The 16701-nt window shown below is 38.2% G+C and overlaps 1 protein-coding gene across 1 annotated transcript in view; it reads right to left on the bottom strand.

Moving 5' to 3' along the window:
* Asb4 (ankyrin repeat and SOCS box containing 4) overlaps positions 1-16701 on the bottom strand; it is a 45942-nt gene that overhangs the window by 21066 nt on the left and 8175 nt on the right. Inside the window, exon 2 of the mRNA XM_069996536.1 lies at positions 14349-14648. Coding sequence (XP_069852637.1) covers positions 14349-14648 — 300 coding nt within the window. The remainder of the gene's footprint in view (positions 1-14348; positions 14649-16701) is intronic.

The following is a 16701-nucleotide window of genomic DNA, read 5'->3' as shown; positions in this document are numbered from 1 at the left end:
CTCTTGAAATTCAACATTTCTCATCTTCTTGTTCCTGCTTGGCTATTTCTCAATGACTTTCCTTAAAAGTCCTCTTCATTTTCCACATGTTCTCTTCATTTCAAACATGATTGTGTTTCACTCTGGCCATCATTTGTTCCAGGGAAACGTTCTTGAGCAATCTTAACTACTCATTTCATTTTTACCTATGAACAAACAACTCAACATTTCATGAACATGTATCCATCCGATAAGGGATTCTTGCCAGAATATGTCAAGAACTAGGCAGCTGGTGAGCTTGAGGAGAGGACAGAAACAGTGTCACAATAATCTGCTAAATTTGAAACAATAGTTAAAAATCCAGGGAGACAAATTGTGCAGAGTGTGATGGATGGGTCTGAGGTTCAGCCTGGAGTCACATACCTGGTGTGAATACCACTTGATGATATTTGAGCCATGAGATCACCCAGATGTAAGTTTAGATCAGGAGAACCATGAGATACAAAGACACTCCCATAAGACTGAGAAAAGGCCAATGAAGGAAGAAGAAAACAATTTGGCTGTATGAAGACTAGCTAAATCAAATTCTTTCTATTCTCATAGCAACTCTCTGCTTCATTAACAGCTACCTGTAGGTTGATTTTTTTTTCCATATTGAAAACAGGAAGCAAATACCACAAACTCTTTCCCTGTGTCTCCTGAAGCAAATATTTTTTCCTATCACAGCTTATCTGCCAACTCCCCAGAACGCTATTTCTCATCCCCTGGGAGACAGATGTGTCTCCCAGATGTGTCTCCCATGTTTATTTATCATTTTGTTTATTTTAAAGTTACTGAACCTTAAAGACAAGATGTTTTCCTAGATATGTTATTGGAGAACACAGAGGTGTAGCCACTGAGCTTAGTCACCTTACATTTATTTATTTAGTTATTTTGTAAAAAAAAAAAATCTTTTTAATTCCAGAAAATGTTGATTAAAATTTAGAAAAGTAACTGTAGATAAGCCTGAATAACTGTAGATAAGCCTGAATATGACTCTGGAAAATGGACCATTTAGCTTTTTTTGTACTAATCTCGTTGGACCCCTGGAGTCAGATCGTATCTTACAGCTGGAATGGTATAGGAAATGAATACCATTGTTGTCATTCGGCTGAGGAAAAGGACAGTCCTGGGGAGGAAGAAATAAGCTATGAATTTGGAGAAAGTAAATAAGGACTTCTTGCTCAACCTAGGAACAAAATTCTGTTTGTTGTGGGGTCAGACATAGAGGAATCCTGGCCTAGTCCTGGCTACACAGATAAGAACAGGACAAAAATAAGACAGGAAGATGACTTGGTATGAGTGGGGAATTAAGATGGCAGAAACAATCACAGAAGAAGGAATTGGTTCAGTCACAATACTCTCTCTTTTCCAGTTGCAGCTGCTATAATGATAAAGCTCATCTCTGGTGAAGCTAGTGTCCTTGACCTTAAATGAGGAGGTCATCTATCCAAAGAGAACACCTGTGTCCTTCCTATATCATTGGCATATACAAAGAACCTTTGCTAAAATCACATGAATGTAAAGAGAAGCTGTTTGGGTATGGGACCAGCAGGGAGGGGAGGGGGGAGAGAGAAGAGAAGGTGATAGGGAAATATGACTAATGTATCTCATAGACATGTAGGAAAATAGAATAATGAAACACATTAAACATTGTAAGAAGGAAGGGAACAGAGGATCAGAAAGAGCACTAGAGAAGGTGAATTTGAACATAGGGTGTTATATGTATGGATGGAAATATCACAAGAAAATCCTTTGGTATAATAACCCTAAGAAAAAATATGCTTAACAGAGTTTAAGTCTCTGTTGGAGTGCATAGGAGGAGAGAGGTCTTGGGGAAAGGCTTCCTGCTAATATGCATTTGGGGGATTATGTTACATCAGGGCTGCCTGTTGTGTGCCCATAGTGTCTGTATTCCCAGCTGGTGAAGCTAGACATACAAGGAAGTTTAGAATAGCCTCAGAGATGGAGGAAAGATGAAGACTGTCTCAGAGTTCTGCAGGTCAGAAATCTGACACAGATCTCAGTAGACATGGTGCTTGATTTTATGTGTCAACTTCACTGCTCCTATATTGGATGAAATATTTTTCCAGGGACTTGGTAAAGTGATACACACCTGTAATCTCAGCTAGGTAGGAAGTAGAAGTAGGAGATTCATAATCTGATTCCATCCCTGGCAAAAAGTTCTCTGAAAAATAAACTCAAAGCAAAAAGAAGTGGGGACCTGGCTCAAATAGTAGAGTTCTTGCCTAACAAGTACAAGATCCTCAGTTGGGCATAAATGAGGGGGAAATAAAAAGAAAATTCTAGAAATTTCTGTGAAGGTGTTTGTTGGGTGAGATTCACATTTGAACCCAGTAGATTACCTTTCCTAAAATGCTGGGCTTTATCTAATCAGCTGAAGACCTTAACAGAACAAAGAATGATCTCTGACAGACAAGACTTCAACTGCTCTGTCTTGTCCTCCTTCCATCGAACGCCAAAAGAAAGAGTGATTTACAAAATGCTTCATGCAGCTCTTGCTGTACCAAAAGAGGCTCTTCTCCCACCAAATTCACTCTTCTAAGCCGGCATTTCCCAAACTCTGTTCTGTGACATATGTGTCTTAAAAGAAAAGCTCTGTGGTAAGATAAACAAGCAGATTCTCTGACATTCTGTATATATACAATAGAAAACAACATGCACATGGTTCTCAAATAAGAAAATCTAATTTTAAATGAATGTCCTCAAACCTATTGGACCAAGAACTCTCTCATTTTTAAAACAAATGTTCATTAATACGAACAGAATCAATGTTTAATATAATCAAAGTATTGGGGAGATGTATTACCAGACCAAACACAAACAAATAATGCCCCACAGCCCCAGGGTGGGGAAAAGAAAGAGCCAGTCATGAGCCTTGAGCGTCAATGGACTTTCCAAATGGAGTCCTCAGGTTATTAAGTGGCCCCATCTAGGAGGTGAGGGAGGAATCTCAAAGGAGTTTCCACTCAAGTTGTCTTACTTTCCAAAGCTGGTGAATGGAAGAGTCTCTTACTCCGGAACTTAGGTACTGAAGGAACCACTTGGAGCTCACATTTTCACATCAAGCTAGGCCGACATGAATCCAGTCACCTGCCCTGCTCTGATCTATGCTTTCTCTTCATCAAAGGCTGTGAATAAAGCATTCTAGACAACCAAAGAGTTCAGATTCACTGACTGACATTTTGAGTGTACACAGTAGAGGCAACAAATAAATAAATAAATAAATCCCGGAATAGGGCAGCAGTAACGTCACAGGACAGGCCCAAGACTCATTTCGTCTTGTAGGCCAGACAATCTCTAGTAAAAGTGAGGCAGCACCACCTAGTGGATAAAATCGGTACTCTTCATTGAGAGCAATCAACAACTAAAATCCAGCTTCGACAACTACCTACCACATGCTCCGCGCTTTAATATGCAAATGAGGGTAGCAGTTTTAACTTCAGGGCATAATTGTAAAGATTAAAGTGAGCATGGCATTACCAAGTATGAAGCCCTGCCTCTTTCCTCAGGGATCTCCTGACCTAACCTGGGTTACAGACGTGAATTTGTTTCCTACTATAGTTCTTTGGTTGGTGTGATGCTCTTCATTAAAAAATATTTCAGTCCTATAATAATTCAGTCCTATAATCCTACCTACTCAAGAGTCTGAGATCTGATTATTACAGTTCAAAGTGTCAACCTGAACAGAACAGTCTAAGAAACATTTTTCCAAGTAATTAGCAAAAATGCCAACTGGAGGTATGCTTCAAGTGGTAGAGGGCCATCCATGAAAGAAAGAGCCAAGTGAGATCTCAATGCCCTGAGTTCAAGGTCTGGTACCACAGAGAGGAGAGAGAGAGAGAGAGAGAGAGAGAGAGAGAGAGAGACAGACAGACAGACAGACAGACAGACAGACAGACAGACAGAGAGAGAGAGAGAGAGAGAGAGAGAGAGAGAGAGAGAGAGAGAGAGAGAGAGAGAGAGAGAGAGAGAATAACATTTCTGAGGGCTACTACCCTTCTATGCCAAAAAGTATATAAAGGCTAGGAATACTAGGCAGGCTCCAGAGGTTTGTTTTCAGGAGTCTCCCTTACTGTACATGCTAAAAGTAGTCACCACTCAGTGGCTGTCATGGATACTGGATAATACTTCTTCTGACTGCCAGGCATGTTTTCTCTCAGAAAAGAGAAGGGTCCACTCTTAATCCATTCCTATTGACCTACTAACAGTATAAACTTTTAAAAAGCTGGCTTAGGCTTGGTTTTCTTGCCTCATTTCTGATGTTTTTTGCATCTTCTATATGCGTGTGTTTCCTTGGTTTGCTTAATGGAAATCTGTGATTGGAGCCTCAGGCTCTTGTCTGATTTAACCATTACCTCTAATCCTGGACCCTTGAGTTCCTTCTAAAATTGTTTAGATTATCTCTAAAAGTTATTACTTAGGGAGGTTACAGAGAAAACACTCCATTTCTGTTTCTCAACTTAATATATTTTTGTGAAACGGTGTTTAAAATGTTCAGAGGATAATAAGATCTAGGATTCTCTAAGCAAGAAGGAAAAATAAAATGAGAGAGAAGTGCTGATAGGAAAAAAAATGAAGAAGTACAGGCTCAAGGAAATGTCATCCTTTAATTTCCACTTTCATATGCTTGTAGTTATAAAATAAAGATGGCACACCTAGGCTAAAAACTCAGCACACATGTCACACGTATGGTTCTTGCTAAAGGGACATGAAACCAATAAAGTCAGTTGAGAAAAGGAAGTCTGTAATACTGATGGGGGGGAAAGGGGTGAGTAAAAAGTTGTCATTATTACTTCCGCTGTGAAAACCTCTTAGGAATAGTCTGGACATGGTTAAGCAATTTAAATGGGAGAAAATAGACCATAATAGTCTTACCGGTAAAGCGAGATGAAGAAAAAGGAAAAGAAAAACTGTTTAGTGACTGGGACATTTAACTTGCTTGCCCCTAGCTATTCCTATTATTTTACACCTTGCTATATCCCACTGCTGGAGGTAAAAATTAGAATTGATCAAAGTAGTGCTTTTAATTAAAGAGTTTAATTTTAAGGAAAAGGAATGAATGGAATGTTTAATATATCTTCTTCAATTACTTATCTCCACTGATTTGCCTTGGAGAAATTCAGAAAATCCAAACAGAGGTTTTGTGCTGTTGAAGAAGAAAACTTAGCTTCCAGGCTGAGAGGCTGCCTTCCTTACGCTAGGGAATTGCAGAGTGGGGAGAAATGATAGTGGGGTGGGAATATATTTTGAAAGAAACCTGGGATGTTTTCCACGTTTTTAATTAAACATATATTTATATATTCAGCTGCCTTCCCTTAATTTTGTTAGAACCTGTAAAAACATCTCACAGGATGAATTGTTTCAAGCTGATGGGACTTCCCTCTCCTATTGTGTCACCCGAACACTAACTCTTCTTCTACATTTTTTAATCAGTAAAATGTCTCAGAAGGCTGTTCAGTGTGCAATTTCCAGCAAGACAGCAAGATCATCATGAACTCCAACCAAACAGAAACAGCTTGCTCACAGTGTGACAGGCTGTGTGAACCGAGACTTCATTGAAGTTCTCTGAGTTTCTGATGCCACATCTATAAAAATGTCAACAACGTGTTCCTTACTTGGTTGTTGCTGAGATTAAAACATTTTGTTTTAACACACCTGATCTATCCTCACGGTGGACATTTAATATATGTTATTTTCCCTCCCATTCTCCTCTTCATATACATTTTTTACTGGGAACATCAATTTCCTGTATATGTGGAGCTGATACTGCTAACTTTATTAAGCTAGATTTTTCCATTAAGCATTTATCCTTATTCATTAGCTTGGAGGACTGGTGCACAGAGATATTAAATTATTTACTCAAGTTTAATGAATGAAATTGAAAACCTTTTTCCCCTGCTTAACATGAATGTGCCCTTTTCAGTATGCAGAGCTTTGTTGCATTTATTCAGAAGCTATTGCTAAGTGCTTAGTTTGGAACACAGGATTAATGAGCCTGGAGACATGGCGTTGGTCACCATGACAACCAAACTAGCTTTGCTCTGCTGCAAGCTCAAACAACAGATGCAGGATGTTTAACTCTGGCCTGCAGTATATAGCTGCAGTATAGAGGTGTTTTTTTTTCCATATATCTGACTCCCCATTGCTGTGTCCAATTACTCCTTAATTCCCTGGGAAAGATAAATAAATAAAAGAACACCCCTGTTGCTTTAGGGCTCTGCTTTTTTTTTTTCTTCAGCTATACCACCAAGCCTCCTTCCAGAATACATTTATCTCTCCATCAGCTCCTGAAAATTGTGGCATCTGATTCACATTCTACTTCTGAATACCAACCCCTGCCATTCTTGTGGGTATGGATGAAGACCCAATACCCTGGGATTTCATTCTCTTCAGTGACTTGCTCCTCTAGCCCAACTTTGTGACTCACACCACGATCACGTCAGGACTAAGGCATTACCTGAAACTTAGGAGTCTCCAAAAATCACTCATTTATACACCCAGTTCTCTGCTCATCCCCTTATGCCTTTTAGCTTGCTTGCTACATTCATTCTGTGAATTTCTCTGTGTGGTCTCTGACCTTCCTCTCCCCACCCACATCCAGTTGTTCCATATGCCATCATTTCAAAAACCCTACTGCTAAAACCTTCGCCTCCTTCTATTTCCTCATAAATGTATCAGTGCTAAGAGTGACCTTAATCGTGAGGGAACCTAATTATCTACGGTCTCAGTCAGTGCACTCAAGCGACTGGGTGCTACAGCTGTACAAAGACTGCTCTCATCACAAAGTCAGTTATGAAAACCCCAGAACACTCAGCAATCCAATGCTTCTTTTCCTCACTTATTTCCTAGTGGTCTAGAGTAACTATTTCAAACTGCTTTCTTTCTTCAAGTCTTTAATCCTTTCCTTATCCAATATCCTCCTGTTTTGCTTTACATGGTAAATGCTCTCCCTTCAAATGGAGACTTTCTCAAAGCTCTATTTCTTTACCTATTTTCTTCCCTTTGCCTCTGGCTATAACAAAACTGGGAATCTGCTCTCTAGTATCTATTTCCCAAGATTCACAGAATCCTGACACCATAAACAATGCCTCCTCTCTCCTCTCTTCAATCTATGCCCTCTAAGTCAATTTTCCATCCATTTTTGAATTAAACTTATAGGCAGACACTAATCAAATAATCAAACAAATAAAGCCTAAGTGTGAAAAAGGAAGACTATAATGTACTCTCAAAGTATAGTCATTAAAGGAGTTCAGGAAGAATGGTCTTCCGAAATGAAGTCTAAACTTAAATCCTTTATAGGAGCAGATTTTGGTTTACCAAAGAAAAGACAGTAAAACACTCTAGACAGCAGCAATATTGTATTCACATTCTGTCTTTGTTCCATACCTCAATACCTGGAATATCAGCAATCCGGCCTTAAGTCTAATCAGTTTTATTTTCTTTTGAGACATTGACTATCATTCTTTTTTTAAAAAAATCAATAAATTAAATAAACAAATAAGTCTCAAGTGATTATGTCAAAGATTTCCCAGATGAAGAACCTATTCAACAAACTTGGCCATTCCACCTTAGGCACAAGCAGATAGCCAAGCATTATAAAACAGGTCAGGAAAGCTTAAAATGTAATAGATAGGCATAATAAAAACAAAGAATCACAAAGGAGAGCATAAAGATAAATGTAAAACAGGAAAGACACAGTAGAGTAATTAGAGGAACTATCCAGGAGGTCTGATATTCAAATAAGACAGCAGAGGGAAATCAAAAGAAAAGAATTTGTGCAGAACGTAATTCAGGAATATGTCTGGGAATTGATAGACAAACGTTTGGGGGGATTGAACAGGCCAGGACAGTGGAGGAAAATAAACTCACCAAGGCAGATGGATCCATGTGGAAGTTCAGAACATGCAAGAGGAAAAGAAAACTCGAAGTTCCCCAGGGAGTAAGATAATAGGTTACACATAAAGATAGAGGAAATAAAAACAGCTTCAGATTTTCCAACTGCAATGTTGGAAAACTAGAAGCAATGATGCAGGGCTCCATGTGAGAAAAAAACAAAACAAAACGTGAATTTAGACTTCTGTGCCAATCAAGGCAAAATCCATGCACTGCTTGCTCCACATGTGTAGTCTCAATTTAAGAAGACTTGAGATGTTGGGAAAAAAAATTCAGCATAGAAGACAGGAAAAAAGAATGTCTGGAATAATATGGAAAAAGGATTCCAGGGTGAAAGTAGTGTACTAGAAGTGGGGGTCTGAAGGTTCCAGAAAAGACTTCAAAAAAAAAATGAAGCTGATAGACACTCATTTATTGTTTTGTTTTTTAAAAATATTTAAAGTATTTAAATATTTCTTTTTTAAGGAAATATTTTTAAGGTAAAATATGGTAGAGATAGATATAGATGAATATCTGTCTACAGATATGCACTTATTCATATGTGTATATATAAAGATAGAGAAATATATGGAGGATATTGTAAAGGGAGGACATATACTTTTACTTTTTTAGTTTTCTTATCTTTCAATCGCTTTCTAAAGGGGGAGTTGGACATCTTAAAAGATGTCAAACATTGGCAAATGTTTTAAAGTTAAAAATAGCAATGAGTACATAGAAAATAAGCAAAAAAGAAATGGAAATAAAATAAATCAAAATAAATAAATAAATCAAGCAGAGAAAACAGGCCACTGTCATCCTTGTCATCCTGATTTGCTGTAAGTGTCCTAGTTATGATGTAAGTGTGCTGTGGGGCTGGGGAGTGAGAACAATCCTGAGTGATGGCGGGAAATGAGTCAGGTGCTCCTCTTTGCACTTCAGCCAAACAACTCATTAACAAACATTGTTTAGATTGCTATTTTGTCTTTTCCCTTTTCTATGCATAGTTGGTCTAAATATCCAACAAATCTGATTAAGCAAATAAATAGTTGCCCCTGAGGAGGTAATAATTGAGTACTATATTTTTCATAATCAACCTGAAGTGTCTTACCGTTTTACTATCTTTCAAACAGTTCTATATATCTCCTACCTCTTTTATTGAGCATATTTTTAACAACTCTTGAGTTTCCCATGATAAAATTTATCTTTTTATACATTTCAGTCACTGCTTTTTTCTAATAGGCAGAAATGCAATTTTTTTTGTCCATTGATCTTAAATCAAGTGTTTCTGCAATATTCAATGGCAAATTCTAACTATCTGAGGATAGGTTTTCTTGAGGGTTTTTTTTTCTGTCGACAAATGTATTATGTAAAACAATGGCAGTATTTGCTTATTTCTTTCCACTCTTCTTCATACATTATTTATTTCTCCTTTCTCTTTGTATGGGTAAGGACCTCCGGATAGGGCTAAAGGGACCCAGTGAGAGTGGTGGCCAGCTTTTGTTCATCCCTGACCCTAACAGGGATGCTTTGAACATTCTACCACTAAACAGACCATAAGCCTTTCCCCAACACTCCCCAACACTGCTCGAGGCTGCTTGTGTTTTATAAAGTGTAGGATGATTTCTTGCTTGGGCCACTCTCTAAGAGTTACAACGAAAAAAAAAACAAACAAAACTGCTGTCTGTCAGGGTATAAATGAAATATGGCCTCCAAACTAATTTCAAGTTTTCTCATTCATTGCAGAATGACTGGAGAGACAGAGCTTCTAGAAAACTCAGTGACCAGAAGACAAAGCTTTTAGGAGGCATTTTCTGCTAGCTGAAAGTGTCTGAACAGGGAAAGGTCAGCAGTTCCCATTGCTTACAATTGCTGATTACTGTGTCTTCCTGTGTGTAGCAAGGAAGTCTCACTTTTAAGTTATATAATGAAATGCAATTTTGTTTAAAGTTAATTTTAATAAGGAATAGCAACTTGAAGACAAAAATCCAAATCCTGAGAGATGTAGCAGAAATCAGGGTGATTTTCAAATGAATTAGATGATCAGACTTGGGCTATGCCAATATATAACACAAGAATGAAAAAAATGGAAAGCAATGAGATGGTCTGTCCAACAGGCAGATCTATTTCTTGATTAAAGTGAAGGCCAGTGACATCTTGCCTTATTATACCGCTTCATTGAACAAGGAATTTCCTAACATGCTGTATGACTGTGTCACTGTCATACTAAGTAACAGAGGACAGTCTTTTAAAGGGCATGGTTTTACCCGGATCCTACATTCTATAGAAAACATTTGAATTTTTATGGCTTTTTCTGCAGTAACAGTTTTTCCTCCTACTGTCAGGATTTGCTTCATGCAGAGTAAAGCAAGCAGCTTTCATTTTCTTCTTACAAAAAGGAAGAGGTAGAATAATAATATGCAGCTTAGCAGCCCACTAACCCTGACCTGACTCTTCCGTGCTAGGAGATGCAGGATGCAAAGAGAGAGAGGTTTGCACTGAGGTAAACAAGCCCTCGTTACTGATTGCCATTATACTAATACCAAAGGAAACAAAGGCCAGAAAATGGGGGGTGTTAAGTAGAAAAGAAAACAGAAAAATAGCAGACACATCCAGCAAGGGGACAAAGCAGGCTGTGCAACACTGACAAAATAGGAGAAAAAATCCTTTAAGAGAAAATTGCATGCAATTTTTTGGACTCAATTAGCCTTTTCCACAAAGAGCACTTTTCTACAAAGAGCCCATTAAAGAGCAAATGAAATTACATCAGTTTTCAGTTGCCATGGCATTGCTTCTTCTTCTAATGGACCTCTCTGGTCCTGAGTTTAATGTTAGCCTGGCTTATTTTCTTTGTCTGTGTGCTGTCTCAGTTCCTTCTGTCCAGCCACCAAGTGATGTATATGATTTCTCCCCCAAGGTGCCTATGACATGATCCCAGAGAAAATTCAGTCCTTGGCTCTATTACCAAACTGGAAACATGAAACTGGCCGCCAACCTAACGGTCTCCATTCATTCACTAGATGACATAAAACTCTATTCATGTTCTCAGGACTCCTGAAGTCCCTGAAAGGCCAGTCAGGAATTGTGACCCACGATTTTGCTTTTCTATTGATTCCTATTTGCCAAGTACCATTTATACAAACATATATATATATATATATATATATATGTATTCCATACATATTAGACATGTGTATAAATATATACATTTCTACAAATAAATAACTTAAGTAAAAGATTTACCTTTATGAAACTAGGTAGAGTTAAACATAAGCTATGCTATAAAATATGATTGTTTTAAGTATTACTGAAGTATTATTTTTTGATATTCATAGTCATGTACAAGGTTTAGAAAAATGAATCCATCCTGTTAATACTCTTCTCATTAAAATGTGTTCATGTCAACCATCAATTTTATATCCTTTTGCAGGTACTGAGAATTGAACTCAGGGCCTCATGGTCTGCCACTTGAGCCACACCTTGGTCTTTCTTTTATGTACTTTGTTTTGTACAAAGGCTTTACACTTTTGCAGAGAGGTAACTTCCAGTGGAAAACTTCCTATCTGTACTTCCTACTTAGTTGGGATTACAAGTGTGTACACTCATACTGTGCCTTCCATGAACAACATTATTACTTTTAACAACAATTATTAACAACATTATTTTGAATACCTGTATGATTTGAAAATAGTACAATTTAAAGTTTTATTAGATATATGCATATTTCATTTTTTTCAGTAATATTGGTGACTGTACAACATAAATTTTCTAGGAGAAAATGTTATTACCTGATATAGGAAAAGATTTCTTCAAACATAAAGGGCAAAGGAAATAGTATGGCAATTATAGTCATCAAAGTTGAAAAATCACTGGTAAGAAAATGAAAAGGAAAGCAAGCTACATATTTAAGAAAGGATTAGTATCTAGAATATGTAAAGACAAGTATGTAAACAGTATATGTGTAACTATATCTATGAACAATAATATGTAAACCTTTCGATAATATGAAATCAAATAACCTATTTAAGAAAAAAAAAAAGCTGGGTGCTGGTATAATCCCAGCTACTCGAGAGGCTGAGATCTGAGGATTTTGGTTCCAAGTCAACCAGGGCAGAGACTCATATCCAGTGAACCACCAGAAAATTGGAAGTAGAGCTGTGGCTCAAAGTGGTAGAGCACTAGCCTTGAGCAAAATTGCTCAGGGACAGTGCCCAAGCCCTGGGTTCAATACCCACGAGTGACAAAAGAAAAAAGCAAATAAGAAAGACATGCACAGCAAAGTAAATATCTCTGTTGGCAAATAAATACATGAAAATATATCGTAGGGAAATTCTATCTGAAAACACAATGTGACATTAGTTATAGCTATTAGATGGCTACAAAAAATTAAATATCTTCACATATTTGATTTGTGAAATGATGGGGACCAACTGGTGTTTTCACACATTGTTGGTGGAAATACAAATTTGTATAGCCACTTTTTATTGTAGTGTCTTCTAAATTAACCATTCATCACATCATCTCATGGGTATTTGCCCTAAATAAATAAGGCATATCCATATAACATTCTGTATGTAAATGTTAATATCTGTATTTTTTTTCTCTTGTTTTCAGAATTGATAAGAATTAGGGAGATCCCAAGTGGCCCTCTATTGGCAAGTAGATGTACTGCATTACAAGTATACTCAGCAAATTATAAAGTAAGATTTATCTGCAACCACATGGCTGAATTTCAAATGCATTATAATTACTGGAAGATAAGAGTCAAAAGCCCAAATATTATATAATTCAACTTATATGATCATTTTTTGGGGGGCAAGCCAACTATAGGGTCAGGAAATCACAGAGGTTAGAGGGCTTTGGGAAGAAAAAGAGACCCAAAGAGTAGTACAGAACTTTTAAGATGATTATGCTGATGGTTTCATAAAAAAATAGTGTTTCTCAAAAATAATGAATTTTGCTGTGGATCCTTCTGTGTGAAAGTTGGACTCTGGTAACCTGACTTTTAAAAAATGCTAATCTTGCATCTATTACCACATGCGTACTTTTTCCTTAGGTTACACAATGAAAAATTGGATAGATAGACAGAGAGAAAGAGAGAGAGAGAGCGAGAAAGAGAGAGAGAGAGAGAGAGAGAGAGAGAGAGAGAGAGAGAGAGAGAGAGAGAGAGAGAGAGCACAATATTACTATCTGCCCCTTCCTTAAAACTTTATAATGAAACTCTGAACCTACTTATCCTTTACTCCTCTCCCTGATTCTCATCCGAATCCATCAGTTTGGGATTTTTCCAAATCCTATAAATTCTGTTTCCACATTCCTCTCTTCCTATCTGGCTTGGCCCTGAGGGCAAGGCCCTATCCTCTCTTAACCTAGATCCCTAGAGTTTGGCAGCAGCTTCCCTGCTGGTCTGCTGCCCCATTCCTGCGTTCCTCCGGTCATTCTCTGCATAACTCAAGAATGAAGGTGTGAACAGACCATGTCATTGTCTTGCTTTAAACTCTCAATGCGTGTATTTTCAATCCTCACACCTTGGCCTCCATCAGAAGGCCCTGAGCCATTTATCGTATACAATATTACCATGTGGCACGGGCCTCTGCCCTCTTGTCCTTTTGACCCAACCCTAAGCCTTTCATACTGGGGGCCATTTGTTTAGTAATCCAAGCCTGTGGTCCCTTGCACTTTGCCCTTGAACTCGACTCCTCTCCCACAGTTCCAGTATAATGCCTCCTTCCTCCTCATTCTTGTGGTTACACATTATATCCTTAAGAAAATCTCTACTCATTTTATAATAGCTCACCCTTAACATTCTAACATTCATTCATAACTCCTGTTTCCTCCTTCATAGAACTTTTCTTCCTTATAATTATATAATTAAGAATTTACATACTGAAGAACTAATTTTGTTGATGCTTATATCCCCTGCTGGACTATATTTTCTTTTGAGTGAAGAAATTACATTCTCTTCTTCACTTACTTAACCTCATTTTTTGACTGAGCAGGAGCTAAGTAAATATTTTGTTAAGGAAATTAGTAAATTGGTATACTTCCCATACTTAAATAATAGGAAGGTTCCAAGATCATCCCTTGAATGACCTCAGCTAAAAGAACTAACTATATATGCCTATGTGCGTGTGTGTATACCTATAAACATGTGTGTATGTATATACATGTCTGTATGTGTGAATATATGTGTATATACATATCTGTGGGTATATACATATATAGTAAAGGTATTTAGTTTGAAAGCTTCAATTAGGTGACTTTCATTTTACATAGGTGAACACACACACACACACACACACACACACACACACACACACACACAACTTAGGGCCCCTGAACTAGGCTAATTCAGGAGTATAAATAACATATATCCCATTGCCTGAGTGGGAATCTCCAAGGCTTGAAACCATGACTGTGCAAACAGAAAGGCTTACCTTTCCACACCAGCTGCTTAGCACAGAGAATGGAGCTTGGTGTGGTACAAAAGTGCAAAGCTGTGTGCCCACTCAGGGAATAGCAATTGAGCTTTGCACCACGGTCACAGAGGATCTTCACGCAATCTAGGTTGGCCATTTCGCAAGCCACATGGAGAGGAGTCTTCCCATTGGGTCTACAGTTGATTGTAGCATTGTGGTCCAGAAGCACCAGGAGACATTCCACGTGGCCAAACAAGACTGAGATGTGCAAGCCTGTTGCCCAGGAAGACTTTAATTTGTAACTAGGCAACCAATAACCTGAAAAATGAAGAAGAAGGGAATTTTAACTTATTTATCCTAGGATGGCTCCTGGTTTTAGGAGGATTAAAACAAAGTATTTTATTTGGATCAAATTTATAAAATTGAGAGGAAGGCAGCTCAGAAGTTTCAGCACAAAGATTTTAGTTGTTCTTGTTGTTTTGAGACAAGGACCCACTACAAGCTGGCCTTGAACTCTTGATCTTTTTGCTTTAGCCTTTGAGGGCTGGGATGGCAAGCATGGCCAACTATGGCTGGCCATAGTAGGTATTTAGTGTGAACTTTATTTATGGGGGAAGGAGCAGATGGGATAGGAGAGAATGATGGAAGTTTGGCTCTTGTCAAGAAGCACAGGATGTGTTAAATTGCAACCCTGCTTATACAACCTTTAGAAATTCGGGGGGGGGGGGGCGAAATAGGCACAGCAAGATTTTTTTCTGTATTTGCCTGTTGATTTATATGAAATTTCTTTTCATAGAAGAATTTAATGCAAATCAAAAAATGTTAGAGAATGTAAGTTTTGTTTTAAAATGTCTTGAATATAACATGGCGGGGTCAGGAAAGAAAACGAAAAGAAGTCAAAAAGTAAGAGAAGCATATGAAATAGAAGTTATGTCCTGCACAACTAAATTACAGCCAAGGCAAACAGGAAAACCTGATTGATGTATGGTACACTTAACTATGTCCACAAACTATGAACACATTCATTAGTCAAAAAAAGAAAAGAATTTGTTCCTAGAGCTGAGAGCTTAAATAAATATTTTCCATTATGTGTTGGAATCTCTCTCATTCTCTCTTCTTCCTCTCCTTCTCCTCCTTCTCTCTCTCCTTCTCCTTTTCCTTCTCCCCCTCCTCCCCGTCCCTCCCCTTGCCCTTCCCTTCCTCCTCTTCCTTGCCCCCCTCCTCTTTCTCCTCCTCCTCCTCCTCCTCCTCCTCCTCCTCCTCCTCCTCCTCCTCCTCCTCCTCCTCCTCCTCCTCCTCCTCCTCCTCCTCCTCCTCCTCCATCCTTTTTAATTGCCATATTTGACAAGTATAGCTCTGGTGACTTTATAAAATTCGCATGCAAACAGAAGCCATGAGCTGCTGCATTTAAACTCATGGAATGGGGAATGGACACTCCGTAGAGAAAGAGGACATAATGATGGCAAGAAGATGAGGCTATAGCAATAGCACCGCAGCCTAAGAGAGACTCTAGGGCTGAAATAACAAAATGAACTTCAGTTTGAATGAATCAAAAGTTTGCTTTTAGGCTGTAAAAATTCCACTTAAAAGTATAAAGTAAGCAAGATATGATTTAATGGTCATTTATTTAAGAGAAGACCTAGGGAGGGATTTGAGTTAACAGTGCTCTTAAAATGAGCCAACAGGTAAATGGAACTGACAAAATACTAATATAATCTTAACCACATTAATAAAAGCTCAGTACTCAGAAGATGAGAAGTGAAAGTTGTCTGCTTCACTGATTGCATGATATCAGAATGAATCTAGTGTATTATGATTGCTTCTGGCACCAACCCTTACAAGGAGTGAGGAGTAACTACAGGGCAGTCTGTAGATGAGGACCACGTTAAAAGTGAGCCTGTCACATCTCTAATCCTGGCTACTCAAGAGACTAAAACTGTGGTTTGAAGCCAGCCTAAACAGAAAAATCTGTAAGACTCTTCTCTCCAATTAACCAGCAGAAAACTGGGAATGGCGCTGTGGCTCAAGGTCTAGCCTTGAGCAAAAAAGCTCAGGGACAGTGTCCAGACCCTGAGTTCAAGCTCTATGACCAACATTTAAAAAAAAAAAAGTAGGCCTGGTGATCAGGTCTTAAAAGTTTCCCATTTAAGCAAATCTGTGACACCCCTACAAGTATAATGGCTCATGTGTGAAGTGCCACAAAGGGGCACGGTATTGCAGACTCCAGTGAATGCTGCTCACAGTGCATGCCGTGAAAGGCTATCCTGTAGTGGTCAGTTCTGTAACCTGGCCCACATGGAAGAGTTTGCACACTCTACAGCATTGTTCCTAAAGGTTAAACAATGGAAAACAACTTCATTTTTTATCAATA

Source organism: Dipodomys merriami, unplaced genomic scaffold (assembly GCF_024711535.1).
Source record: "Dipodomys merriami isolate MVZ:Mamm:240054 unplaced genomic scaffold, mDipMer1.0.p SCAF_5, whole genome shotgun sequence".
NCBI lineage: Eukaryota > Metazoa > Chordata > Mammalia > Rodentia > Heteromyidae > Dipodomys > Dipodomys merriami.
The sequence above is the reverse complement of the archived record's forward strand: the minus strand, read 5'-3'. Positions and strand labels throughout refer to the sequence as shown.